This window comes from Asterias amurensis, chromosome 8, assembly GCF_032118995.1.
Source record: "Asterias amurensis chromosome 8, ASM3211899v1".
NCBI classification, from domain to species: Eukaryota; Metazoa; Echinodermata; class Asteroidea; order Forcipulatida; family Asteriidae; genus Asterias; species Asterias amurensis.
Window position 1 is genome coordinate 4,232,382 of NC_092655.1, and position 27,844 is coordinate 4,260,225.

General features: G+C 40.4%; 1 protein-coding gene across 2 annotated transcripts in view; it reads right to left on the reverse strand.

Annotated features, from left to right (window-relative positions):
• Window positions 1-342: 342 nt before the first annotated feature.
• The window catches only part of LOC139940664 (uncharacterized), a 40,706-nt gene continuing 13,204 nt past the window's right edge, over window positions 343-27,844 (reverse strand). For both annotated transcript variants that reach the window (XM_071937022.1, XM_071937021.1), the window contains exons 3-17: window positions 18,107-18,371; window positions 13,369-16,758; window positions 12,646-12,817; window positions 10,595-11,795; window positions 9,785-9,878; window positions 8,810-8,966; window positions 8,054-8,182; window positions 7,181-7,291; window positions 6,527-6,674; window positions 5,900-6,031; window positions 5,079-5,282; window positions 4,440-4,682; window positions 3,688-3,810; window positions 2,453-2,670; window positions 343-1,282 (exon numbers count right to left, since the gene is read on the reverse strand). In XM_071937022.1, the coding sequence (XP_071793123.1) occupies window positions 1,051-1,282; window positions 2,453-2,670; window positions 3,688-3,810; window positions 4,440-4,682; window positions 5,079-5,282; window positions 5,900-6,031; window positions 6,527-6,674; window positions 7,181-7,291; window positions 8,054-8,182; window positions 8,810-8,966; window positions 9,785-9,878; window positions 10,595-11,795; window positions 12,646-12,817; window positions 13,369-16,758; window positions 18,107-18,371 (6,819 nt within the window). In that variant the 3' untranslated portion in view covers window positions 343-1,050. The remainder of the gene's footprint in view (window positions 1,283-2,452; window positions 2,671-3,687; window positions 3,811-4,439; window positions 4,683-5,078; window positions 5,283-5,899; window positions 6,032-6,526; window positions 6,675-7,180; window positions 7,292-8,053; window positions 8,183-8,809; window positions 8,967-9,784; window positions 9,879-10,594; window positions 11,796-12,645; window positions 12,818-13,368; window positions 16,759-18,106; window positions 18,372-27,844) is intronic.

Sequence of the window (27,844 nt, forward strand, 5' to 3'; positions counted from 1 at the left end):
ATGGGTCATTGTTACATGTCAATATTTCAAGGTGAATCTACTTTCTTAAAGGCATTCTGCAGCCGACTTATACTCACAAAGCAATTGATATCTATGGTGTGACACTTTAACTTTTGAAAGACATTCTTTTGAAAATGCTACACGAGTCACTTAATGGCCATTCTGCAGCCAGCATGAGCTCACAAAGCAATTTATTAATATAATGTTACATAGAAAGGTTTGCAGTAACACCATGTAATGACTATCTCTACTGAGTTGGGGTGGTTCTGAAAAGAACCCTAACCCTAACCAACGGTTCTTTTCAGAACCACCCCAACTCATTCGAGATAGGCATTACATAGTGTTACTGCAAACCTTTCCATATCGTATTTCCACCATGCAAAGTTTCAAATCCTACTTATATATATATTGATATATATATGTTTTTGTACTGCTTAAACTTTTGAAAGACATTCTGCAACTAAGGTGTGCAGAGTATTGTAGAAGAGTCACTGTCAGTGGGGTGTTGGTCTACAGTCTGAAAGGCGTTCTGCAGCCACCATGAGCTCGCAAAGCAATTGACTTCTATGGTGTACTGCTTTGAATTTTGAAAGACAATCTGCAGGCAAGGTGTGAAGAATAATGCAGAAGAGTCACAATCAGTGGATTGTTTGGCTACATTATGGCAGGTATTCTGCAGCCTACATGAGCTCACAAAGTAATTGATATGTTGTACCACTTTAACATTTGAAAGACATTCTGCAGCCAAGGTGTGAAGAATAATGCAGAAGAGTCACTATCAGTGGACTGTTTGGCTACATTATGGCAGGTATTCTGCAGCCAACATGAGCTCACAAAGTAATTGATATGTTGTACCACTTTAACATTTGAAAGACATTCTGCAGCCAAGGTGTGAAGAATAATGCAGATAAATAAGAGTCAATATCAGTGGATTGTTTGGTGGCAGGTATTCTGCAGCCAACATGAGCTCACAAAGTAATTGATATGTTGTACCACTTTAACATTTGAAAGACATTCTATAACCAAGGTGTGCAGAATATTGCAGAAGAATCAGTGGAGTGTTGCTTTAACTTTCTGGAAGGCATTCTGCAGCCGACGTGAGCTCTTATCGGAAGTCAACTGATGGAAGTTAGAGCTATGCCGAGCGGCTAAGACATGTATATCTTGATCACAGCATTCTAAGATGCGGACTTTGAGTAGATCCTGAAGCTCCTGGTTGGAGTCGAAGGTGAAGGCATGCTCCTTGAACGTTCTTATCTGGTCCACAAACTTTGCGATAGATCTGTTGTGAAATCAAAGAAAATCGTTGTCAAATAGTTTATAGACTTTAGTAAAAAAGTTGGGAGGAAAATGAATACTGTACACATGGACTGGCGATGAGGACACTAGAGCACTTCTGTCCCCCAAGAGACTATGAGTGTCAAAAGAGGAACTTATTTAAATAAAGCCCAGTTCATACTTCCTGCGAAAGTTTGACTTCACAATTTCAGCATATCTTGTGGTCTAATGAAGTTGAATGATCTTACTTGATCTGTGAATGCAGAACAGGTGAAATTCAAATACTTCTTTGAATGAGCCTGGCGTTAAAATAAGTTTGAACACACCTCTTTCTTTTTCTGTATTTTGGTTAGCTGAAACATGGTCACGTGGGATGAACTAATACAGTCTAGTGATCGAGCATGCGTGTTTTGCAGGAATTAGTTCCAGAGCGGGCACTAGTCTTTGAAAATAGTGCCCGGTGACAGGGCCCCTCTCAACTTGAACCATAAACAGCAACTACAAAACTTCCTTTCTTTTCGAGATTTCTGTTCTTATTTCACATTTAAGACCTTCGACCTCGGGAAATAGGTCCCTCTTTTGGTCACTCAAAGTCCCTTGGGGGAATAGACGAACACTAGTTACCTCGTTGCCAGTCAATATGTGTATAATAAAGTTTAGTTGAAGTTGATCGGGAAAACCTATAATAGTAATGCCACCGGAGTCTTGTATCATCTACCACTAAAAACACTACTCCCGCAGGTACCCATTTATAACCCTGGGCTAAGAGTAAGCAATTACAGTAAAATATATTGCACAAGGACACAAGTGCCACAACTGGGATTCAAAACCTCACCCCGATGACTTAAGCAGCAGACCTTGAATTGGATGCTCTTAACCACTTGGCCATGAAACCTGGTCAGGTATGAAGTATACTACTCTTTAATAGGAGAAAGTTAACAATAAAGGGCTAGGAGTGCGTTTTGGCGACCCCAAACAAAAACTGTTTCGGTTGTTGGTCGTTGGTTCTGCTGTGCAGACTGAACGATAACCGAGTTGTGAGCTCGGTTACCGTATTGGTTATGATGTCAGAAATAGTTTTTGGTTGGGGTCGCCAAAGCGCACTCTAGGTTTAACATTTGAAGAGCAGATGATGGACTCGAAAGAAGAAGGAAAAAGTTCATTCTAGACTGACCTCATTTTGGACCATTTGTACATGCCGTTGGGGAGTTGGAACCCGCCAATTTCAAGCTGCTGCACATGCATCAGGAAGAGTAGAGTGGGTGGAAGGGTCGGGGAACCTTTATGGGCGTCTCCCTCGATCAGACTGTCCCCATCTCCTTGTAGATGAACCTTGGAGGCACACAGCTCCTCGTATAGGCTCACCACCTTGGATGGGAGATTGCGCCATGCCTGAAATATAAAACAGTAACAAATAAATCCATCCCTGTAAATTTTCCTTGAAAGGAGCTGTCCATTTGGGATTTCACCTTACGATTAAAAAAATAGCTTTCTCATTAGCAGTGCTAGATTTTTTTCTAGACACTAGTAATTTTATCTGTCAATGAAACTCAGTTTAGACACCCATATCAAGAAGTTTTCTCATAGACCAGAGTTCTGTAGTCAAGTCCCTGTTGTGTGAGTCTGAGTCCTACCCAATGGGTCCACTCCCCTTTGGTCCAGGTCAGAGTCCGAGTCCAGACCTTAAAGGCAGTGCGTGGACACTATTGGTAATTACTCAAATAAATTATTATCATAAAACCTTACTTGGTAACGAGTAATGGGGAGAGGTTTATGGAATAAAATATTGTGAGAAACAGCTCCCTTTGAAGTGGCGTAGTTTTCGAGAAAGAAGTAATTTTCCATGATTTTGATTTTGAGACTTCAGATTTAGAACTTGAGGTCTCGAAATCAAGCATCGGAAAGCATGCACCTTCGTGTGACAAGATTGTTTTTTCTTTCACTATTATCTCGCAACTTCGAAAACCAATTGAGTACAAATTTTTACAGGTATGTCATTTTATGCATAAATGTTGAAATACACCAAGAGAAAAGACTGGTCTTTGACAATTACCAATAGTGTCTACTGCCTTTAAGCACAAACCATTGCAAAGAGTTAATCCACTCATTGTTTGCAGTAACCGTTGCCCAGGGCCAACAAACCATGATCCCATTAAACAGTTGCCTGTACACGAAATCCACACAGTGTCTCACCACTGCCAACACACAAATAAACTTTAATGCCAGTTGATAAGCCCTCAGCCGTTTGTCAAATGATAGTTTGACTTTTTCTGTCCTTCAAAGCGAATGGTTCAATGTTATAAATCCTCTACAATCTATCACCAGAGACCATTTACATGGAGTTGCTCAAGCACATTTATTTATTCAGAACAGGACAATTTTTTGCTAAGAACATAAGTTGTTACTTACTGGAACTTGTCTGACGATGACGTTATCCAAAGAATCCAGAATCTGAACGAAGGAGGCAAAGTTCCTCAAGTCGTAGCAAGTCTTGGCCACATTGATGAACTTACACAGGAGAACCAACTGAGACTGTTAACAAAAACAACAACAAAAACAACTAAAGTTAAGAAAGATCAAATTATAAAATGATCAACCTTAATGAAAAAACTTCAAATGGAAAATTATAAAGTTGATGACTTTAGAAATGAGAACAATTTGAGTATGTCAACCACAAAACTTCCCCTAACCGCTACTCTCCGAAGATAAGCGTTCTAGGTTCTTTTACGTGCACTACCAATCTCATTAGTACACATGAGCAGTGGTTTAATCTCCAATCCAAACGACAGAGCAATTATAGTTTTTATGGATCTTGCTCAAGAAAACAAGTATCATGACAGATGACAGGGACTCCAACATACACTCTGCAGATCAGAAACACCAGATCTGGAGTCAGGTTCTCTTAACCACTCAGCCATGACCTCCATTTTGCCATGACTTTTGACAACCAAGGCTGGCAAATCTCGCGGTTGTGAGATTACAAAGGAAATGTCTGTAGAATCTTACCATGACCCAAGTACAGCCATGTTGCTTTCTTTCATTCAAATTTGTGCAACCAAACTGACACCCGAAAGGTAAAATAGTATGGCACCTTTTTATTTAGTGGTAATCGGTTTTACTTAGTGATGTTGCACATAGGGAACATGACAATCCTTATTTACCTTAGCTGAGCTACAGCTAACTACTTCAGCTGACACCCAGTGCGAAACTTCCTTCGCATGATGTAACAGCGCCCTCACAGCTCCGTCCTCACCATGCAGCCTGACGAACAAATTTGGTGCATCGGCACCATCTGGGGAGAACTGGCCTTTCCCTCCAGTACCATCAAAGTTATTGGTGTTGACACCGATGCCTTTACTGCGCGAGTTGAGGAAGTGGACAGGATGGGCATGATGGAAAAGCTCCTGGAGAACAAGAACAGCAAGATTAGCATATAATAATACAACTGGGTTTTTATAAAGTGCTTTTATTCCATACATCGGAGCCTAACAAAGCACCAATTCCTTGAATCTACTGATGATGAATAGAGCAAGCTAGTCGGAACGTTGAGACCAATTAGGAACTCACTCAGTGGTAGTCAAGTCCCCTTGATCCACTAAAGCATAAGTAGTAGTCCTGGCTGATTTTGTACCATCCGCCCAGGTAGCAGTTAAAAAACATGACAGTTGTTTTCAGAACTAACAAGTCTCCTGAATTACATAATCTACTCCGCGATAGTAGAATACAAATTAAGACAAGTTTTCCAAAGAAACATTATCTACTGGCATGTATATTCGGCATGAAGCGGGTAAGTATTTTACCTGTTGTATGAGAGTAAGTTGGTGAGCCAAGCTCATGGACGTATGATCACTGAGAGAGAAGCCGTCTTTCTCCATCGATACCGTGGGTAGATATGAGCTGTCTGCCTGCTGCTTCGATGAGTCCTTCTTGGTTAGACATGACATAATGCCAGCCTTCAACTTGCCTCGCCCTGTCTTGCCTAGTAGACTCCTGGAGGCTGATGCCTAAGAGGTGATAAGAAACAACAGGTGGTGCAAGTTGTTTTGAGCGTGTTCAATTCAATTCAAACTCACATTTTATCCCATACTTCATGACAATTTCCAAACAGTACATGTACACAGCCAAAGCATTATTTGAAAGAAGTATTGTAAAAAACAATTTCTTTTTTGAAAGGCAGAAAAATTAAATACGTATGATGGCACCATCTGGATCAAGCCGAGGCTTGTGGTGAGATGCCTTATGGGCAAACAAACAGAAGAGGAATATACAGACAGACAGGTAGAGCAAAGACAATGTTTAGGGAGGATTTTGAACAAAATATGAAAAATTGAGATATGGAAAGTGCCTATGAATTTTCTAACAAGTCTGATGTCAGTAGGATTTGAAACTCTGCATGGTGGAATTACGATATATGGAAAGGTTTTTGGTAACACAATGTAGTGACTATCTCTGGTTTCAACTCGTCGTTTCAATTTGAATGGTGTCTGTAGGCTTGAATTTTGGGTTAAAAACCATGTCTGCAGGGATTTTAGCTCACCCGTTTTACTGGACTAATTTTGTTCCTTTAACAAGACAAGAACCAAGTTGAGAAATAACACTAAACACAGTACAAGGTCTGTACCTTATCCATGGGCAACTGGTCCAGAATCTCATCTCTCTGGGAGGCAACAAGTAGACTGGTGCCTGGTCGATCTTCATCAAGTTTCTCAATAAGCTGAATGAGGCACTGACCCTGCGAATCAACTGGAATTATCTGCAGAATGGATGACAATAAAAGGTGATAATAATAAAAACAACGTTAATATACAGGCCTATATGCTTCGTTTCTTAAAGGGCAAGGGCACCAAGGCATTTTTTTTCTCCTTGGTAAAGGACATCCTATGAGGACAAAACTGACTTGGTAACGAACAACAGAGAGCTGTTGTAGTATGAAACAATGTTAGTTGGTAGTTTTGGGGAGAGAGGTAATCTCTTACTAAAATATTTGGATCTGAAAAAATACTTCAGGTTGTAATGCACACAATGTGCAACAAGGGTGTTCACACAATGTGCAACAAGGGTGTTTTTTCTTTCATTATTTTCATGCAACTGTGATGACCAATTGAGCCAAAATTTTGCCAGGTTTATGTTATTTTTGTATGCATGTTTTGGGATACACCAAGTGAAAATACTGGTCTTTGACAATTAACAAAGGTGTCCCGTATCTTTAATCAACCAACAGATACAAAAAAACTCAAAGCGTACAAACCTTATCTGTGATGAAGACGAGGACATCCTGCAGTAGACGTTGGTTAGGTCTGAAGTCCACCTCGTAAAACCCTTCCACCCATACTTGGAGTACATCCAATGTGCGATACACAATCTTAGTCTGGTGTTCTGCATTACTGACGCTCATGCTTAAGAAGGACAGAAAATGAAAAATTTATTTGTAAGTAGTTAAAGAATTTCACTCAAACCTCTGGATCCAACAATTCATATTTACATGGCTTACCAAGCTGATGTAAATCACTCTTACACAGTTACCTGTTCGTTAAGACGCCTTTATTGTTGTAAAGTGCGCTGAGACTATTGTCTGATACACTTAACAAGAACTGTGTAAATATTATTAAAGTTTTTCCCGACAAATTAAAAAAACAAATAATATCCATTTTAATTCCTAGCTCATTAAATTTCGATTGAAAATGAATGCCCCGTTGAATAAAAAAGAGTTTTTAAATTTCACCTGTTGAGCATTCAATGGTCATTTAAATTTCATTAGGCCACAAGACTCATTCAATTTCCTAAAAGCCAGAAGCAAGAGCTGGTCAACTTTTGACCTTCACCAGGCTTCAACCATGCCCGATTCAAATGGCCATTAAGACCTCAGTAACCATTCTTTCATTCCAACTCATCACAAACTTACCCAAGAGCAGACACGGATGTTTTCAAGATGAAGCCAAACAGCTCCTCCGATGTAGTGTAATAGTGATACGTGTAGAAGAAATGGTGAAGATATCCCTGCAGGAGGGCGTGCCTGTAAATAGAAATAATAATAATGGAAACTTTTAAAGTGCTGGTATCTTCCACAAGCAGTGCTCATGGCACTGCTCGGGAAAAAAGGTGTAACAAAAGTAGCTTCATCTGATGGTTAGAGCAAGCTAGTTGAAACTTTAAGACCAATTAAGAACTCACTCCGTGGTAGTGAAGTTAATAAGAAGTCCCCTCGATCCACTAAAGCTAGAGTAGTAATTCTGGCCTATCTTCTACCTTCCGCCCAGGTAGTACTTGAAAGGCAGGACAGTGATCTTTTCAGAACTGAGAACTTTCCTGGTTTCCGAAAAATCTACCGGGTGGTAGTATAATATACAGCAAGACAAGTTCTCAAAAGAACCAAGTATGTAAATATATGGTGTTACCGCAAACCAAATTAAGAGAGACCCCTTAACCCACTAAGCTAAAGTAGTAGTTCCGGTCGATCTTTTACCTTCCGCCCAGGTTGAATTTTAAAAGCAGGACAGTTCTTTTCACAACTGAAAACTTTCCTGGTTTCCGAAAAATCTACCTGGAGGTAGTATAATATAAAGCAAGACACTTTCTCAAAAGAACATAATCTACCTGGCAAGTAGATACACATATGGTGTTACCGCAAAGCTTACATCATCATAGAGTTAACAAAATACTCTTTGGAGACTCAAAGACTGATCAAGTATATCCCATCACAATATCAGGCAATTGGGCAATCCCTACTAAAACACTTGATTCTTAATTGTTGGGACGGAACAGTTTTCATTTTCACCTTGCATACAGGAATGAGAAGAGTCCAAGAGACTGACCAGCCTGAAGGGTGAGTTTATTACGACCAGTCTGGAAGGATAAGAGAGGGTTGGTGTCTGATGGTCGCAGATCCATGGTAGTCTTACCATAACTAGTAGAGAAAGAGAGAAAAAGGCAAAATAAAACTTATGTAATAATACATATTTTTTATTTAATTCAAAAAGTTTAACATTTGTTTCACAATACTCCTCTTCAGATATACTTAAAATATTACACAGATAAGCAAAATAATAAGCACATAAGATGTAGGGAAAATAGTTTATCTATGTAAACTGAAATACAAAAAGAGGGCCTAGACAGACAAACTACAACCAAAGAGACAAGACAAACAGGTAACGAGAAAACATAACAAAAAACAGACAGGGTTGTTTTGACAGAAATATGTAAAAACTAGCTGGGGTAAAAAGCAAATAGCTGATGACATAGGAGCTGTACTGACTAGAAAAGAGAGCTATCCCACAAAATAAGATTTTTGCAGTAATGGTGTCACTTTTGCGTGAAAAAATCGAACGCCAGACAAACTTTTCATGTGATCACCACATTAATATCTTGACTGTAGTACAGTACGCGCGAGTAGTACAACTTTGGAGATAACCTTTGCGCATACATTAGTTCTTTGCGCGGATTGATATCTACAATTATTCTTACATGCTAAACTGCTTAGAAAAAGGAAGAAGAAAACAATACACTAGGCTAGACTGGCCGTTCCAGTCCTTACCTTGATGCCAGAGAAAACAGGTAGCTAAGGTCCAATCCCCACTGCTCAGCATACAGCATCTCCAGGTGTCTCTTAGCGGACTCGAGGAACTCTACCCGCTTTGACATCTCCAGGATCTGCTTGCCGACTTTTGACACCATGTGCTTCTGATCTGCACCTGTTTCGTTAAACAAAAAAGACTCGGAATAAAAACAGCACGCTCACATTATGGTTCTCAACTTTCAAGTAAATTGTTTATTGAACTGGCATCTTGTCACCAGGGTCCAATTTCATAAAGCTCTGAAGCACAAAAAAAGCTAAGCACAATAAAATTATGCCTACCAGAATTTGAGAAAAGGATATTTATGCTTAGCAGAAAGGTTTTAAGCACAATTCTCTGCTGAAGAAGCTCTACGAAAGTGGGCTTTGGTAGGCTCACTGGGCCAGCGGTAAGATATACTGCTCTGGTACAGAAAGGTCATTGGTTGGAATCCTACCCGAGTAGATTGCCTTTGACTTTCCTTTCCACATGACTCTGGAAAGCACAGAGTAAACAGTGCAGGGTAAAAACCAAACTAGTTTGTTTGTTTGTTAAGATGACCTCCCTGTATTCGGCAAACTCCCACAAGGGGATATAAAGACCAAGCACGCTACAGCCAAACTCTCTTATACAAACATTGGTTTACTGTCTGTGATTATGAATTGCACAAATCAAGAAACTGCAATTCAGACGACGACGATAATAATAATACCAAAACTTATAGTTGTAACAACGATACTTCTAGTCATTGTGAAATCAGCGGTTAGCTAAGTAGGATTCGAATCCACAACCTTGTGATTGCAAGTCCTGCAGTCAATTTCATTGTCAGTAAGTAATTTTGTCTACACCTCAATTTAAAAAAAACTAGACAACTGTTAAGAATGCAGAACTTTAGAAAAAGAAATTATAGACAAGAAATTCCCTAAATAAAGATTTGAATTGTCTTAAGGTTTTACCTTTATTTGTTTGCTGATTGTTGACAAGTTTTCGGTAAAACTTCTCTGTCTTATTCCTCATTCGTCTCTCCATCATTAACTGTTGCTCAACATCCTAAAAGACAAAAACATTTATCAAACCTCATTCTACTGTATTGGACATGAACACTAAAAAGTAAGGGTTTCAATAAAATATTTATGAGAGCTCATTACCATTCAGAGTTCATTTTTGAAACCACTCCTAGAAGATTTTTTTTCTGACAATTTCACTGAAATGAACAACAGGAAAATTGAGTTCCAACAAAAATTATGGGTTCCTATAATAGCACTCATCCGTCACTAAGTGATGCTCAGGGCGCTTCAACATTCAGTAGTTTCCTTTGAAACTGCATTTTTCCTTAATCTTTTGATCTGGCATGCTTTACATTTCTGAGAGTTTTTTTTCTTCCAAATACACTGAAATGGATAACAGGAGACCCAGGATTAGAAAAACAAAGTATGGTTCTCATAATCCTGCCTACAATACGTCTGTAAAAAATGCTCAAGGCACTTCAACATTCAGTTTTTTCCAACAAGGTGTAGCTAAGTTTTTGATGTTATTTTTTTCCAACCCCAAATTCCCCTTTACATTAGTGCCCTGGTCTATGGGCCAATTTCATTATTTAATCTTTCTCAGCTCACTGAGGAGTATACAGCCCTGAGCTGCCATGCCCTCCAAAGGCTTTTTCCTACACAATATCAACCTCTACCTTTGCAGATATTAAAGATAGAAATGGCGCATGGCCATCAGTTTTTTATTACCACTCCGGCTTGTAGCAAACATCTACTTACAGCAATCTTGGTGTCAATGTTCTGCTGGGTCAGCCCTGCTCCAGTTAGCTGTTGTGTGTATGCCTCTACACTCGGATCCACACTTTCTCCCCTGTACAAGACCCCACCCGGCAAGCCACACCTTGACTCGTCCATAGACGAGTCATTGAAGGAACTCAACGATGGCAGAGAGATCGTGTCTGAGTTGTTGCAAAGAGAGCGTGACTGACCCGACGAGGCACTACTGATCGAGCCCTGGCTACCCCTTCGAGATAACATCTCGCGAATCTTGCGATTTGTGGAGTCGCTCGAGTCCGAGTTGTTACGAAACAAGGGCGAGTTCAAGATGGAGGGGGATGTGAACTGACTGGAAGTCAAGGAGGCATTCAAGCTGTCGTCAGTGACACTCTTGCCTTGACTTATTATTGAGCTTGAGGCGTTACTGCTTGCGAGACTCACTATAGATGCATTCAAGTCTACGGATGAATCCACAGATGTGTTGTGTTCTGATTGACTGGTTGATGCATTCTGTAACCTGTCAACTTCTTTTCGGTTTTGAGGCTCTTCTTTCTTATGGCCGTTATGGCTTACCACTGCTGCTGTTCTTCTCTGCCGTTGAGGCCCATCTCCGCTACTATTTTCATCCTTGAGTTTGTCAGCTGTCCCCTTAGTCAGGTCCACTTCTTCAGATGGAAGAGTTGCATTCCCCACATGTTTGGTAGCCTGGGCTTTACTCCTTAAAGATGCTTCCTTAAGATCATGTTCAGGAGGCCTTAACACCTTCGTCCTACTTTCACTGGCTGAAGAATTGCTTCTTGATGAAGTTCGATTTGATTTCACAAGCCCAGTCTCTCTCTTTGCACTGTGGGACTCTCTCCTATTCTCATTACTACTCAGTTGACCTTGCTCAGTGGAGTCACTTTCTGGACTCGCAACTTTCGTCCTACTTGACCTTTCCTCATGTTTTCTACGTTGTTCTTTCTCAGCGACTTGTCTCCCATCCCCATGCACTCTGCTCCTTTCTCCAGTAACCCTAGACTTGCCGGTAGTCCCATCCTTGTTTCTAATAGGCGTAGAAGTTTGTGGGAATTTCTTTTTTGCTGTGGGGTCATCCAGTTTGCTATCTTGAGTCTTTCTGTCTGCGGTTTCTTTACGATGAGCTGACAAGTGACTACCTTTCATGGACTGCTTGCTCCGCAATGGCTTCTTGGGAACTTCGGACCTTTAAAACCAGAATGAAAAATTGTATAGGGTGAAATATTTCTCTGAAGCGAGACCCTGTGCATATGAAGGGAAAAGTAGGATTTAAAATTTTGCATGGTGGAGGTATAACTAGGCGAAGTTTTTTGGTAACACCAGGGGCCTTTCTCAAACCAAGGCTTGGGCTCCGGCTCAGGCTCCGCGTGCTGATATCCGTGCAATACGCGCTGCTACAAAATGCAGGTTACAATGCAAGCTGCGTACACAGCACGCGGAGCCTAAGCCTGAGCCGGAGCCCAAGCCGTGATTTGAGAAAGGCCCCATGTGAAAAGAACGCTGTTAGTGTTTGTTCTTAATAAAACTGTGGTTGACAACTCAACATTCGATAAGCTTGCTCTGCTCATCTTCAGGAGAATGACAGGCAAATCTCGCATGTAACGACATTGAGAAAACAATTTTTTCTATGAAATATAATCTTCCATTTAAATTTAAAGAAAATAGAAAAATCTTGAGAATAAAAAAACCAATCGCAATTTGTTATGAATACAGTTACAATTTTGTATACAATTAAAACTAATTATGCAATTAAAATTAAGACGGAAACAACAAGAAAGGAAACTGAAACCAAATCAAAACTGCGACGAAAAAACTTATTTTTTTAGAATGCCCTTGCCCCAATTGGCTGCACCCTTATACGTTTGAAAAACATAAACATCAGTTTGACAAAAAATAATTCCAAACAGTACAATAACATTTGTATCGCCATAAACTAGGTTAAATTAAAGTGCTTGAAGATGTAGAATTATTCACTTGTAAGTATAACTCTGCATGAGATTCAATATTTCCATTGGCAGTTTTTTGTGTGTAAATACCTGTTTTTATTGAGGGCGTTGCTGGCAGGTTTACTGGGTGGTTTCTGCCCATTGACTACTTTATACAGGCCCTCCAGTAGCTCTTCCTCCCAGTACAAATCACAGAACTTCTCCGTTACAGCGTTGTTGAAAGTTTGCCAACTCAGCTTGCCGAGAGCTGTGATGTATTCAGCTGTTAACAGAGAAAAAAAGTTAGTTGTAAAGAATGCAAGCTGTAACAACTTTTGTTTCTGTTTGTAATACATGTTTATTTCCACTTTGGAGCAGGGCCCAATTTCATAGAGCTGCTGTATAAAGCCTCAATGAGCAGGATACCAGTCAGAAATGGAACATGTGAAGTGGCACTCTAAAGCATCATTTTGATGTGTTTGGGTTCTTTTTGTGCGCTGGGCATAATTTCATAATATGCACAAAAACGTGCTTAGTGCAAACTAACATTGCTTAGCAGAAACATGTTACCAGCCGACTTTCCATAAAAGTTTCACTGTTGCAACTAGTTCCCCACTCATTTTCTATTAGAGAAGAAATTATTTTTTGCGAAACAGTATTTTTTGTTACTTTATGAATTGGGCCAAGGGGCCAATTTCAGAAAAGAAATAAGATTGGTCTTAACTGTGTATCAATCTTAAGGTGATGTTATAAAACATACTGACAACTCATTTTAACGTATCTAAGTGCTTTGTAAAAGCGACCTCAGGTCTACAAACATGAAGCCTTCCTTACCCATTGCCAAGTCTTCTATTCCATTTTCCAAGTAGCCATCGTATGCAAAGGCTTGCCTGATCAGCTTAATGACCCTCTTGAGAGATGAGTTCCCTTGGAGGACATCGGCAAGCTGCTGCACCTCAGACACCGTGGTCAGCTCCTCTCCGCTGGACATGCTGTACCGGAGATTCACTCCGCTGTCTCGCGACATTGAGATGGGTGAAGGGGCATGACGGGAGGCATCTACAGGCCGCGAGTCGTCGACATCTTCCGTGGAGTACTCAGGCTTCTTGGACACCTTGTGGTGATCACTGGGTCTGTGGCTCACATGGTTTCGGGTACTGGAATGGCTTCCTTTGCTTCCAGATTTCTCCTGGTGTTTACGAAGGGCGCTTTCAGGATCTGCTTTGTGGTAAAGTGAGAGCGATGGCTTGACTCTCTCACAGGATTTACTGCGGCTCTTGGAGTCTTGCGGTTTATCCGATCTATCATGGCTGTGTGACTTACTGCGATCGTGGTTTCTATCCCGCATCCGATCAGGATCACTTTGAGAGGAGGATGGTTTGGTTGGTTTCTTGCGGATTCCTTTGGGAGAGTTCTTAAGGCGGAGAGTCTCCAAGTAAGATGACTCACTGCTCTCCGACTCGCTGTACAATGAGCCTTTGGCAAGTGACCGTTTGGAGGGCGATACAAGGTGTTTTGTCTTCTCGGTGCGTTTTTTTATTTGATCTCGTTTCCGATCTGGAGCATCCCTTCGTGATATCTCTGGTGAAAGTGGAATACAAGTACTTTCACCATCACTACTTGCTCCAGGACTTTTGAGTCTCATCCAGTATCGTTCATTGTTGGCGGTCAATGATCCTGAACTTTGCTCAGAAGCCTTTGCAGAAGTAGAGGTTCTTGATGTTACTGGAGCGCCTTCATTCACAAATCCAGCTCCTTGTGATATAGAAGAATTACCTTCTAGTTTAGCTTGGGGATTTGAGCCTTGATTAGAGGCAGGGGATCCTTGGAAGACAGCAGGGGATCCTTGAAAGACAGCGGGGGATCCTTGAGAGACAGCAGGGGACCCTTGAAAGACAGCAGGGGACCCTTGAAAGACAGCGGGGGATCCTTGAGAGACAACAGGGGACCCTTGAGAACAAGCAGGCGATCCTTGAGAAATGACAGGGGAGCCATGAATCCCTTGCATCGCCTGGGCAGAAAGGTCGACAGGAAGAACATGAAACAGTCCCGTGCTTGGGTCCTGCTGAAGCTGAACTTTGAGAGGGAAACTTGGTATAGTTGCACCTGCACCTAGTGGTTGACCAAGAGGTTGATTTACTGATGGGTAAAGAGCCTGAGGGCTGGCTAACCTCAGGGGCGACATCTGACCAAGAAGGGTATTCTGAGTAGCACTTGCAAAAGCTGGAGACTGAGTTGTTAAAGGAGTTTGAGCACCTGCCACAAGCTGATTGGCGGGGATTTTGGGCGACTTACATGTATTTTGATCTTCTGTTGGAACTTTGTTTACTAACACCGAGGAAGCAACAGATTCTTTCTGATCATTGTGACCATCCTTAATAATTGGTTGTATTTGATCGGGTTTATGTGTAACTTGTGATTCTTGCTGTTCTTGCCTAGGTGGCTTCTGAATGGGCGAAAAAGCACTGTCTCGTGTGATTGGTGACCCATGTACAACTTTCACCTTTGGTTTCTGTACCCGACTTTCACCACTGCTGGTACTGTCTCTAGATATATTCCTTTGATCAGTGTGGGAACTACCCTTCAATGTAATTGCTTCTAGTTCCAAAGAAAACTTCCGCTTATCAACTTGCATGGTTTTCAGTTCATGCTTCGTTCTCTCCGGATTGTTTTTTCTACTAAGACTTTCAGTGCTTGATATTTCGTGGGTGGATTTTGAGAGAGCTGATTGCCCTCTCTCTGATGTTTTGGTACTCGGCTGCCCAGTCTCAGTACTTCCATTATGGTTCGAGTCTACCAGTGAACTGGACAGGTTGTTGGGACTACTAGAAGGGGATGCCCTTGCACTTGCAATAGCATCGTTCTCAAGCGACTCTAGCATATTAGCAGGTGGGTGTGGATTCCGAGGAGCTTTCAGGTCCATCTTAATTGCCTCCATAGCTGCCCTGGCCTTAGCCTTTGTCTCCTCAACGCTCGGTGTGCTCGTTGAACGAGGAAGACTCTTGTTGCTACCCGCCTTCTCATCAGTGACAACAATCGGTGTGAAGTGAGTTGCTTTTGTCGTAAGACCACCTGGCAGGCGGAAATCAGCAATGCTACTGCGACGGTTGGCGAAGAAATCCTGGAGTTTGTTGAGGTCCTGGATTGAGGAGTAACAAAGCTCGCTCCCGGACATGCTCTCAGTCCTTCGACGTGATCTTTTTGTGATCAGATCGGATTTTGTCTTTGCGCCGATACCAGAGTGTGGATTTTCGTTGATGTTTTCGAGGCTAGAGCGACTGGATTTAGTGCTGCTTGATTTGTTCATGCGAAATGCCGAAGAACGCGGTTCGAACGTATTGAATGCAGCAATGCTATGCGAGCGTAATGTTCTCTGGAATTCCACCGGACTCCCTACGTCTGACTCGTCATCATCCAGCCATGGATCGTCTAGAATCATTCCCCCTTCAAGGAGCGAGAGGTCTTCCATTCCAAGTGGTGACAGAGGCTCAGTGCTCCCCGAGGTATCATCTGCACTTTCATACCTAACCTCCAAGCCCATTCCGTCTCGAGCTGACGCCGAGCTTTCAACCTGCGACATCTCCCCTTGTTCCTCCGACTCACTTTCCACGGGTTGCTTCCGTGATTTTAAAAATCTTGCCAATGCGGCAGACACTTTGACCGAGTTAGGAGTTGGGGAGTTTTCGCCGCTTATTGTCTCTCCACTCCTGTCGTCCGACAAAACCTTTATTTCTGGGATAGTACTAGGAGGAATTCTAAAAGGTCCATTAGGTTCACTGGTCCTTTTTAAGCCTGATGCGCCGCTTGCGTATTTACCTTCCACCGTACCAACGCTAGAATGTCTCCTCATTTCATGCGACTTTTCCGTAGTGCTTATCCCGCCATTTGTGCAGTTTCTAGATCCTGACCCGTTTTCATTTGCGGAGTAAATCTTCTTGAGAATGTCTTGTGCTCGTTGGGAGAGGATATTCAAGGCAGCCGCTGTTGGAGCTTCCCGGAGATTCTCCTCTTCCTCATCATTCCCAAACCGTCTTTCTCCGGACATTATTAATGCAGCTGGAGCGCGGTCCTGGCCACTGATCAGTCGTGGAGGTGAGGGTGAGGAGGGATTCTTGTAGACATCGGAGGGGCTGAGAGTGTCTTGAAGACTACCATTGCTCAGTGATCGGCCTCTGGAGAAAAGAACGGATGATCTTCGTCTGGTTGACAGTGCCTCCTCATTTACTGTGCGGAAAAAGAAAAAAATATAAAGAAAAAAATAAATTATTCAGGATAGAAACTCACATTTTCATTTAGTTTTTATTTAGTGTGATTTTGAAATTTGTGTACAGTTGCCAAAATTGTTTGCAAACTCTAATAGCTTTACTTGACAAATCTGTCTTTTTAAAATCGTCTCCATTCTCCAATTAGTTATGAAAAAAAGCAAACACTGAAGGTTTGTTTAAAAGGTAGATATATCTAGTCAGTAAATGTATTAAAATAGAATGACAAAGGCTGTGCCTTCTTTTATCTTCCAAAATACCAAAACAAAAAAAACAACATTGCTTTCTACATAATGCTCAAAACCAACCTTTAAAGACATTGGACACTATTGGTAATTGTCAAAGACCAGTCTTCTCACTTGGTGTATCTCAACATATGCATGAAATAACAAACCTGTGAAAATTTGAGCTCAATTGGTCGTCGAAGTTGCGAGATAATAATGAAAGAAAAAACACCCTTGTCACATGAAGTTGTGTGCGTTTAGATGGTTGATTTCTAGACCTCAAGTTCTTAACTTGAGGTCTCGAAATCAAATTCGTGGAAAATTACTTCTTTCTCGAAAACTACGTCACTTCAGTGGGAGCCGTTTCTCAAAATATCATTTATTGGATACTCTTTCACAGCGAAAATTTTTAACACAACATCATCGGACAGCAAAATCCAATGGGTCTGTTCTTTCCAAAGAGGAATTTCTGCTCAAGTCACATCCTCAAATTCAACATTGCCATTTTGATTGAACATCATCAGAATTCAAGCATAAACTGATACTTCTCTGTATACATTTCTGAACAAAAATGCACAGACTATATATTTGAAATGTGAGGTCATCAAATGTTTCTCAAATGTTGAAAAAAGTGCACCAGAACATAGGGTGCGTTCGTTTAGCTTCCACAAGTGGGGCTCTTGGGGCTGGCCCGAGGTGCACTGACGTCACCACAGGAAGGCTCACGTGGTGACGTGTCTGGGGTTTTTTCCTGGTTCGAGGATAAACGTGGGGTAATTGTGTGCCCACGTTCGTCCTGGAAAAAAATATAATATGCAACATCGAGGTCGACCCATCGGGGAACGCACCCACTCACAAAATCTCTTTGTGAGTAGTAATAGTGGTTCTGAGAAAAGCTGGTTTGTAGGCCTACTGCTCTAAGTAAACACAGTGTCATTTTACACCATGTTAGCATACAGTTCTGAAAAATAATTTCTCTATCTACCGGAAAATGAGTAGATCCCTAAACTTAAACTGACCTCAGACCCCATCTTTAAAGTTAACTAATTTCAGATATCGTATTGATTGTACTCAGTAAAGCCGTACCTGGAAAATCGTAGCATGAATCAATGGAGAGTTTGCGTCGACTGATTGCAGACAACCTCCGACAGACCAATGTTGACGGGTCGTCCAGGTTCCTCTCGCATGTCTTGACAATCTCTGCCACGCCCGGTCTTCGTTTAGGATCCTCTGTCGACAGCTCGGTTATCAAGTCGAACAGCGGCTGGCTGATCTCGGCTTCGTTGTCTTCGTCGGGGAGGCAGTGGTCCGCAGCATCCAGGAGAGTTCTCGCCAACGAATAAAGATGACCCTGAAAAAGTTAATCAGACTTGCACCTTTTAATCAATGTTTGGAGATTGGTTTACAGAAGAGGGGGTGTCACAAAAGGGTTTGTTTAGTTGGCTGGATCATTATTTATTCATTGCCATAAATGAGACCTGTCCATTTGAGTATTGAGCAATGAATACCAAAAAAACTGAAGAAAAACAAATAAACCTGACTCAAATAAGGGAACACGACTGGGTAAATTTACAGAAAATTTGGGGCTGAACAAAAGAAAATTTATTTCAAGAAGTAGGTGTCACAGGTTCAAACACTGCTGTGGTAACAAACAACAAAGGTTGCAATGTCAAAACATGGCACACTGCACAAATTTTAAAGTAACCTCGCTTTGACTGATTTGTGGAGACTTTGCTGAATCGTATTTTCCAATAAATACCAAATTAAAAACTGCAGAGTTCTCCTAGACCCAATGGGGGTCATAACCAGATGAGAAAATTTGTTTGGCCGGTATGGTCCTGACATACAAATTCAATTGTTTTGATTCATGTATGCTTATCTTTGGCTCGACAGGAGCAAACACTATGTTTATCATTGAGAGAGCTGGCAGACTTCTGAAAAGAGCTCAAACTAGTGCAGCTAAACTGTGCACAAAGAAAGAAAGGGAAAACCTATATTTAAGTATCTTTTGATAGACAGATACCATTTCTTTAAGAGTAACCAAAGATGAAGATGTAAAATTTGCATGGAGATGAAGAATGTTATTCGGTTTTACCATCACACTAGAACAATATGCCTGTGATTTGTTCACAGAACTCTAGAATGTACTAAGTATACGGTGTTTAACACACACATCAGGGTTTGGATCAAACCAAATATTCTTTATCCCCAATGCAAATTTAATATAAAGCGTTGTGGTACCTGTTCCTAAAATATAGGGTGCGAACTGACTCTAGGGATGAGGCAATTTCTGTGGTCTAGTTGGTAACACATGTCTGCTCTACATGTAGATTGGCAAAAGTAGTGGGCTCTTATCCCACTGCGTAATATGCCTGAGAAAGTACGGTTACGGTACAGTGCCTACACATCTATTAGGATGTAAGGATAAAACCAAACAAAATTCCATGCTTAAGACTTTTTACTCTCTGATTCTAACTGCCTCTACATGTAGCTACCGGGAAATTTCGGAAGTCTAGTTGGTAAGACATTTGCTCTAGATTGGCAAAAGTTGGAGGATTGCATCATCAACTGTAAAAATAAACCTGTGATTTTCTTTCACAGAACTAAGAGCTTACACACATCAGTGTTATTCGCCTCTGTTAATATTTACGCATGACGTCATAATTCTTACCCAAAATGAGGCTATGGGGCACGTCTTGCAATGGCTGCGCCTATGGCTTTGTTTTAGGTTAGAATTGTGACGTACTCTGCATAAATATTAAGAGAGGCATATGAGATTATGGGTAAAACCAAACAAAGTTCCATGCTGTAGACTTTTTAATTTCTGGTGACAAAGCTGAGTTACATTCCAATGGATCAATGGACTGAATGATTATTGAACGGCGCGGCACGGCCATAAAGGTCAAAATCAATACTTCTATTACCGTTCGCTATGAAGGACTGACATAAACTCCTCGGCTTAAGGCCACTCCAAATAAGCTGAATGTGACAACACTTCAACTATCTATTCCTGTAAGAAAGGCCAGTAACAACGTCTTCAAACTAATAGTAAAAAGTTTTTACTTATATAGGCTACATATAGCCCATAATCACCGTGAGGTCCCTATGCGCTGTGAAAGGAAAATCAACAGTTGATAGTTTTGAATTGTTCAGATGTTTTAGCCCAGTTAACAACCTTAAGAAGTCAGTTAGAGCTTCTGGAAGTTTCTCTTTATTTTTTCATTTATGACACATCCAACGGCATAATTTTAATTGTGCCAACAACAATTGCTGGGCCAAAGACAATTACAAGAAGAAGTTTTCATTGTTATATGGTTGGGGGGGTGGTGGGGCTGGGTGGAAACCAACACAATCACATAGGAACCAACAAAAAAAATCTACATCGCCCAGACTGAGGTGGGATTTGAACCAGAGACAACAGAGGTGAAGACGGGGAAAGCAACACTGAGCAAACCAGGGTTCAATTTCATGGTTCTGCTTACTGCATAATTCTTTGCTTAAGGCCCTTAGAAGCATGGGTTTAAAATGACGACGTAACCCAAGCATTTCATGGTAAGCAACTCCATGTAATCTTCAAACCGTGTAAGCTTAAGGTAAATCTGTGGCCTTTGTGTTTTTGAGTCCTGCAAAGAATACCCAAACCCCATAACCAATCGCTTCAAGTAAACTGTTTAAAAAAAAATTACAAAATGTAAGAATTTTTAGCTCACTAAAAAGGTAAAATGAGTCCTGACCAGAGAAATATAAACCCTAAAAAGTACATGATAATTTTTTGGACAGTATTCTGGGAAAGTACAACAGTCTGTACACAACACCAGCATATTATTTATCCTATGTTTCGTTTTTGCTGCTTCACTTTAAAAAAATAACACAGTCTCAAAGAAAAAAAGCTTCATTCAAGGCCCATCAAGGAAAAAAAGGGAGTGTGTTATCCCGAAGAAAGGCCGGGCTAACAGAAGACCGCTATATTCATGTGAGATAAATCCTGAAGAGATACAAGGTATTGTAACGCTCTGGAATAAACCCTTTTCAAATCAGATAATCAATAGTGTTGTGCCAGGGGAGTTAATTGTTGCTAACTTTCAGGGGGACTGCTTGCTTGTATATGTTGTCGGTGGATATAAGGCTAAGAAAACATCCACAAGGTCATACAGTATAGGGGAATTTGTCAGCTTGTTTTTTCGAGCTTTTTATGAATGAAAGTGTTTCAACTGAATTTAACATGAAGCTGGATTATACTGGTGCTTAAATTGTCCATGGTTTATACACATAAACCATGTTTTATGATGATTCAGTTTTCACGGTTTATACAAAACTTAGATTTGTACAGGAACTTTTCAAAGGGCACCACAGCAAAAGCACAGGGCAAAACAGCAAAAGCACAGGGCTATACGACAATTGTTCTGGGTGTCTGGAGTTATTTCGAGCACTGAATTCACACCGTGTAGGGCTTTTCATCCATGGTCTCAATAAATGCATAATACAAAATTCAAAGTATATCAATTTCACACACAAAATAGGTGCTCTTGATATGTTCCCCTTAAATATTGGTTTACATCATGGAAGTGCCGTGCCGAGCGGTTAAGAGCACCGAACTCAAACTCTGGTGTTTCTGATCAGCAGAGTGTAGGTTCAAATCCCCAGCTCGGACACTTGTGTCCTTAAGCAAGACACTTAACCATTGCTTCGCCTTCGGATGGGACGTTAAGCCGTTGATCCCATGTGTTGTAACACATATGTAAAAGAACTCAGTGCACTCATCGAAAAAAGAGAAGGGGTTCCCCCCGATGTTCCTGGTTGTGGTGCTATAATGCACCGTGGCACCTTGTAAACCATTATAAGGTGCTACATAATTGGGTCTCCAAATTCATCACTGCAATAATTAACCTATCTTTATGAAAGTTTGTGCATACTCAGCGCCTTGAGTACCTTGTTTGGTACGTGCACTATAAGACTTTGATATTACTGTCACTATCATTATTATTATTATTAATCATGTTAATATTATATCACCTTGGTTCCCATCCAGGTTTTTTTTACTTCCCTTCTGTTTGGAACGAGGAACTAGCTTCATGTTGAACAGTCTCAAATTTGACACAAGGAACAAAAATAGTTAACCGAAAAGTAATGTATGTTTTTCAAATTTTAAACAGCATAATGTGTAATCTTTTTTTTTTAAATACAACATTTTGAACATAAGATTTCTCTAGGCTATAAAACCTAGAACTGTTTTTCATGAAAGAGAACGGTTTTTAAATAATGGGGTGGTTTTTAACAGGATATCAATGACAACCTTTCTAATTCTACCCCATATCTCCACCCTCCAATCTGCCATAACTTGATCCTACAGGCGCGGAAGGTGAGTAGACTTTCTTAGAAATATCAGGGCACCGTCCCTCGAGGCTGGAAATCTTAAAACAGTTTTGAAGATAAAAAAGTCCAGAAAAGATCATACCTTATTCTCAGATCAATTGGAAAGGGATTAAATTTCACTCACAGTGGGGAAGTGGGAGCTCAATGTAGAATTCATGAATTCGATGAGATCGGTTTCGTTTTCAAAGCTATTTAATTTATTAACAGAAAAGCTGACCTTTCAAATCTTTCTTGTGTCTATTTTTTTGAAACTAACATTGTATTTATTCCCCACAAGAGCTGTATTCCATTATTGACAGATCTGATTTGCTTTTACCTGTTACAATTCCTTGTAATTTCAGCTATTGAATAAATAATTGAAAAGCTGACCTTTTCAAACCTTTCTTGTGTCTGTTTGCTTATAACATTGTATTTCTCCCAAGGGTTTATTACAACTATTGACAGATCTGATTTGATTTTATCTGCTATAATTCCTTGTAAATCGTGTTTACACCATGGTGTACCAAACATGAATTGTAAGAATGACATATTTATAAGATAATTTTGTTGTGTGCATGGAATAAGGACATGTAAAATAGCAAATGGGTCTCAGGACTGTTGAGTGAACAAAGTTATTAATAAATACCTCGGACAGTTTCGCTATTCCTATTGGTGGAGAGCGCGTCACGTGGGGGTGTTTAAACGGTTGATATTGACCAGCTGGAGCTCTGTTTATAACCAGTTGTTTTCGGACACTATACATTTGAACGAGGGTGTCAGGTTTGTTTACAGTATACTTCAGCATGGATTGGGTGTTTATCAGGATAAAACATTTATTGCAAACAAATATCAAAAGTTTGAGAATCTTCCAAAAAACAGAGCCCATAACATATTACATAAAGCTGATTAAGCAGAAAAAGGTGATAAATGCAACACCAATTTATTGATTAGTGATAAAAAATAAAGCCTATAAATTTTAGGATGGGATTCAGTGACATACTTGTACAACAACATTCACTTTATAGGCAGTGGACAATATTGGTAGTTATTAGCCTAAAACCTTACAGTACATGTCTAAAACATTGTGAGACATGGCTCCCTAAGAAGTGACAAAATCGAGAAAGAAGTAATTTTCCACGAATTTGATTTTGAGACCCCAGAATTAGATTTTGAGGTCTCAAAATCAAGCATCCGAAAGCACACAACTTAGTGTATCAAGGGTGTTTTTTTTTTTTAATTATTAGCTCGCAACTTCGACGACCAATTGAGCTCAAATTTTCACAGGTTTGTTATGTTATGCATATAATGTTGAGATACACCAAGTGAGAAGTCTGGTATTTGACAATTACCAATAGTGTCCAGAGTCTTTAAGCGCTTTAGCCAGGTCTCTATGTTATTTGGCCCTGATGAACCATGCATACAATATGAAGAAGGTGTGTGTTCATACATGCAAAGGGTAACTCCTGAGCTTCCTTGCCAGTCCTACAAACAAGTTCCATTTTGTCCAAACTACATGCTAGATCAGATAAACTGAAAGACGTCCATGCCATCCGATGGTAAATCTGATTATGCTCATCAGTGCATCAGAATGATTGTAAAAACCCTAGCTAAGTTAGTCTAGTAACAAACAAAAGGGAACGGCTACTTTACTCTGTGAACGAACGGTATAAAACTGGCAACTGAAAAGATTAGAACCTTGGTAGATAAGTTCTCTTTCAGCCTGACCAGACTGATTTAAGATGAAAAACAAGACAGTTTTAAAGGCAGGGTATGCTTTCGATAATTACTCCACAAGTTGTATTTTATTTATTTTTTTCATTTACTCTGGTTATCATTATATGTTTGGTTTGCGGTAGCACCATGTGTGTATCTACTTGCCAGGTAGAGTTTGTTTTTTAGAGAACTGTCTCTATATACTCTACTACCACGGAGTAGATTTATTGCATTGTTCGGAAGACTTCTCAGTTCTGAAAAGAACTGTCCTGCTTTGACGAAAGGTATAGAACATTGGCTGGGACTACTACTTTAGCTTATAGGATCGTATTTAACTGCACTACCACGGAGTCAGTTCTTGAATTGGTCTTATGACGATGACTAGAGGAAGCTTGTCGAAATGTTGAGGCCAAGGACTCTCAGAAAATCAAACTTAATCATCGAACTTGCCAAGAACCCAATGGAGAGAAGACAATGAAGGAAGATCCAGTTTTAGATGTGTAAGGAAAACCCACGCAGTCAGGTGGGGACTGGAAACCCTCCAACAATAAACTATTATATTCTGAGATAACCTAACACTTTTTGACAATAACAGAATCTATCTCCATCCATTATTATAGTCTGTAACTGTCTCCAAACTCTTAAGTCAGAATGTCTCTTCAATCATGATCCAACTCAGATTGAAGTTAGAGAAGTACAAATTAACTAAAACCTTCCACTCCCGACACATCAAAACAATTCTTCTGTATATATCCATTTGCCAAAATAAAAAATATTTATTATTGGACAGGTCAACAGTGGCAGCGGATTCTTAGGCTCTTTTACAAAATATCAGATCTAGGTAAAACAAAATGTCTTCCCTGAAAAGGCCCTCAACTCTAGATACTGAACATGTATATATATTACTTCAAGCTCTTTTACATTACTCAGGGGTTAGAGGCATTTGTGACAAACTTGTCTGAAACTATAGAATCCAAGTTTTATGTGTTTAAATGATGGCATTCCCACCTTTTGGTAACCCCATAGAGTTTAGATTTCACAGAGCTTTTTGGGAACAGTGTTCTCAGCACTAGAGAAGTAGATCACAGAGCTTGAATTCTTTATATGTGGACAAAATAACAACTGATTTTTTTCACCAGACTGACTTTAAAAAAGTCTGAATTCAGATAAAAGTCTAATATTTCTCATCCCCGGCTACTGGATCCAGGGAAAGAAAAGCATTCCTGAAACCTAATGTACTACCTCTAGAGCTCAGATGTAGAATCATCAACAGTCAACAGCTTCAAATCCAAGTTTGTTGGCTATTACTCCAAGAAATGCAACAAGTTCATATTATGGCATGTGGACACTATTGGTATTTACTCAAAATAATTGTTAGCGTAAAAACTTACTTGGTAACAAGCAAGGGAGAGCAAGTATAAAACATTGTGAGAAACGACTCCCTCTGAAATACTGTAGGCTTTGAGGAAGAAGTAATTTCTACTCAAATATTTTAATTGAATTCAAGGCATTTGACAGCAAACAGTCTGTACGACAAGGGTGTTTTTCTTCCATAATCCCCCGCAACTTCGAAGACCAATTAAGTCAAAATTTTCACAGGTTTGTTATTTATGTATAATGTTGAGATACACCATGGGAGAATAATTCTCTGACAGTTACCAAAGGTGACCAGTGATTTTAACGGACAGTTTATTCTTGTTTTGGAGCCCACTAATACAGGACAATACAGACGAAATGGCCCTTAACTCAAGATACTGCTTGTACTTACGAGAACACAGGAGGTAGCTTCAACTACAGTTGCTTCAACATTCCCCTCTCACATACATCAAAAGCACTTGAGTCAAAAAAGCTACACACTGAGGGATCCTCCTCCATAGTTGTAATCCATGTATTGTTGTGATTCCTTTTTTTAAAGAAACTTTGCTGAGAGTGATCACTAATCTTGCATAGAATAATCCTCAAGACTCGGTTCAGCGAAGATGTTCCAACTCACTTCTCTTTTTATAGAACAACGGTTTTGTTTTCTGTGTGTATCGCAGGTTTTTTAGAAACAGCCTCCCTCGGACAATCACACAGTGACACAATGACACAGGCCTCAAGTCATTCAGGCCGGCCGGGGCTATTTTTTATGCACAACGGCAGCCATCTAATATTTCAACGAAAGAAGAAACTGAAATTTAAAAAACTTTCTTAGGTTTCACTTGTGACGTCTTCACGATTGCCTCTATTTAGCAGGTCATGACGCTGTCAATGGTCTGTGTATGGATATCGTTAGGTAAATACAACAAGTACTCTGCAAATAACTCCATTGCATAGGATTAAACTTATTTGCATTTTTAGACTGTCCCATCTTCCAGGTAGCCTTAAGATGGGGAGCCCATAAGTTCCCCCTGACTGCAGGGGTCTTTTGTTGGGTGGAGCATCAGTTTGTTTGCTTGGGACATGAATAGAATTAAGTGGGCTCACTCTCTCCACTACCCAGCTGCACAGAGGGGCTGGGGGAAATTTGCATACTATTGATTAGTGACGCTTGTGACACACCCACTAGGCCTAGTCTTGGTTCAAGCACTCTATGGTTCAAGAATCTCCTGTTGTTAGTATCTCCACATGATCCATCGCCACAAGAGGGACTCACCATAGGCCGCTATCATTGGAGTCGCTATCACCATGGAGGATCACAGAAGATAGCGGTGATAGACCCTCCTGTGAGAGCAGTCCTCTAGGCAATTGCGGTCAGTGGTTGATAGCCCCCTCTATTGGTGACTCTATTAGCCATGGAAACAAACAGCTGGAGTAGTAAGATAATAAACAACAGCCTTGAATCAAGACTATCCTAGGCCAAGCCGACAACAGTGGGCAGCAGAGCATCCTATCAATCAAGTGTCTCAGATCTTAAGATGTAGTAGCACAAGAGGGCGCTCTTGTATTGTTTCATGGCCCAAAGAATTTACAGCATACATATCATTGCAGAGAATCAGAGCATACTGATCAAAACATTGAGTTGACAACCAATGGTTCTTTTCAGAACCAACACTTCTCAACAGAGAGATATTCACATGGTGTTTTCTCAAACACCACCTAAATATACTCCAACCATGCAAAAGTTACAAATCCTACTTGCATCAAATAAGCAAACTTTGAGGGTATCCAAATATTATTTTCTCAACTTTTTGTAACAGAAAGCTAGACACATTTGAATGTTCACCTTTCAGTTGCCTCAAAGTTGCCTCGTGTGACAAGGCCCTAAAGGCCCGGTCACACAGGCCCCGATAACGAGAACGAAAACGAGAACGATAAAAATGCACGCTCGCAATTGGTTGAATTGCTCCACGCAGAATACGCCCACGCTCATTCAACCAATCGAAGGTGTGCATTTTTGTGTGACCGGGCCTTAAGAGTGACAGTGATGCAGAAAACTACAATGAAAATCATGCAGAAAATCTTCTTTAAAGCCATTATACACTTTCGGTAAACAGTATTGTCCAAGGCCACACTTCGTGTAGCACAACTTATATATAAAATATTAAACCTGTGAAAATTTAGGCTCAATCGGTCATCGGAGTCAGGAGAAAAAATAACGGGAAAACCCACCCTTGTTTCTGCACGTTTCGCCGTGTCATGATATGTGTTTACTATAAATCTGTAATTCTCGATGTCGAGATAATTGTTTGAATGTTTTCTCAAAAAGTAAAGCATTTCATGGAATAATATTTCAAGAGAAGTCTTTCACCATTACCTACTGTAAACCCCGTTAGTTAT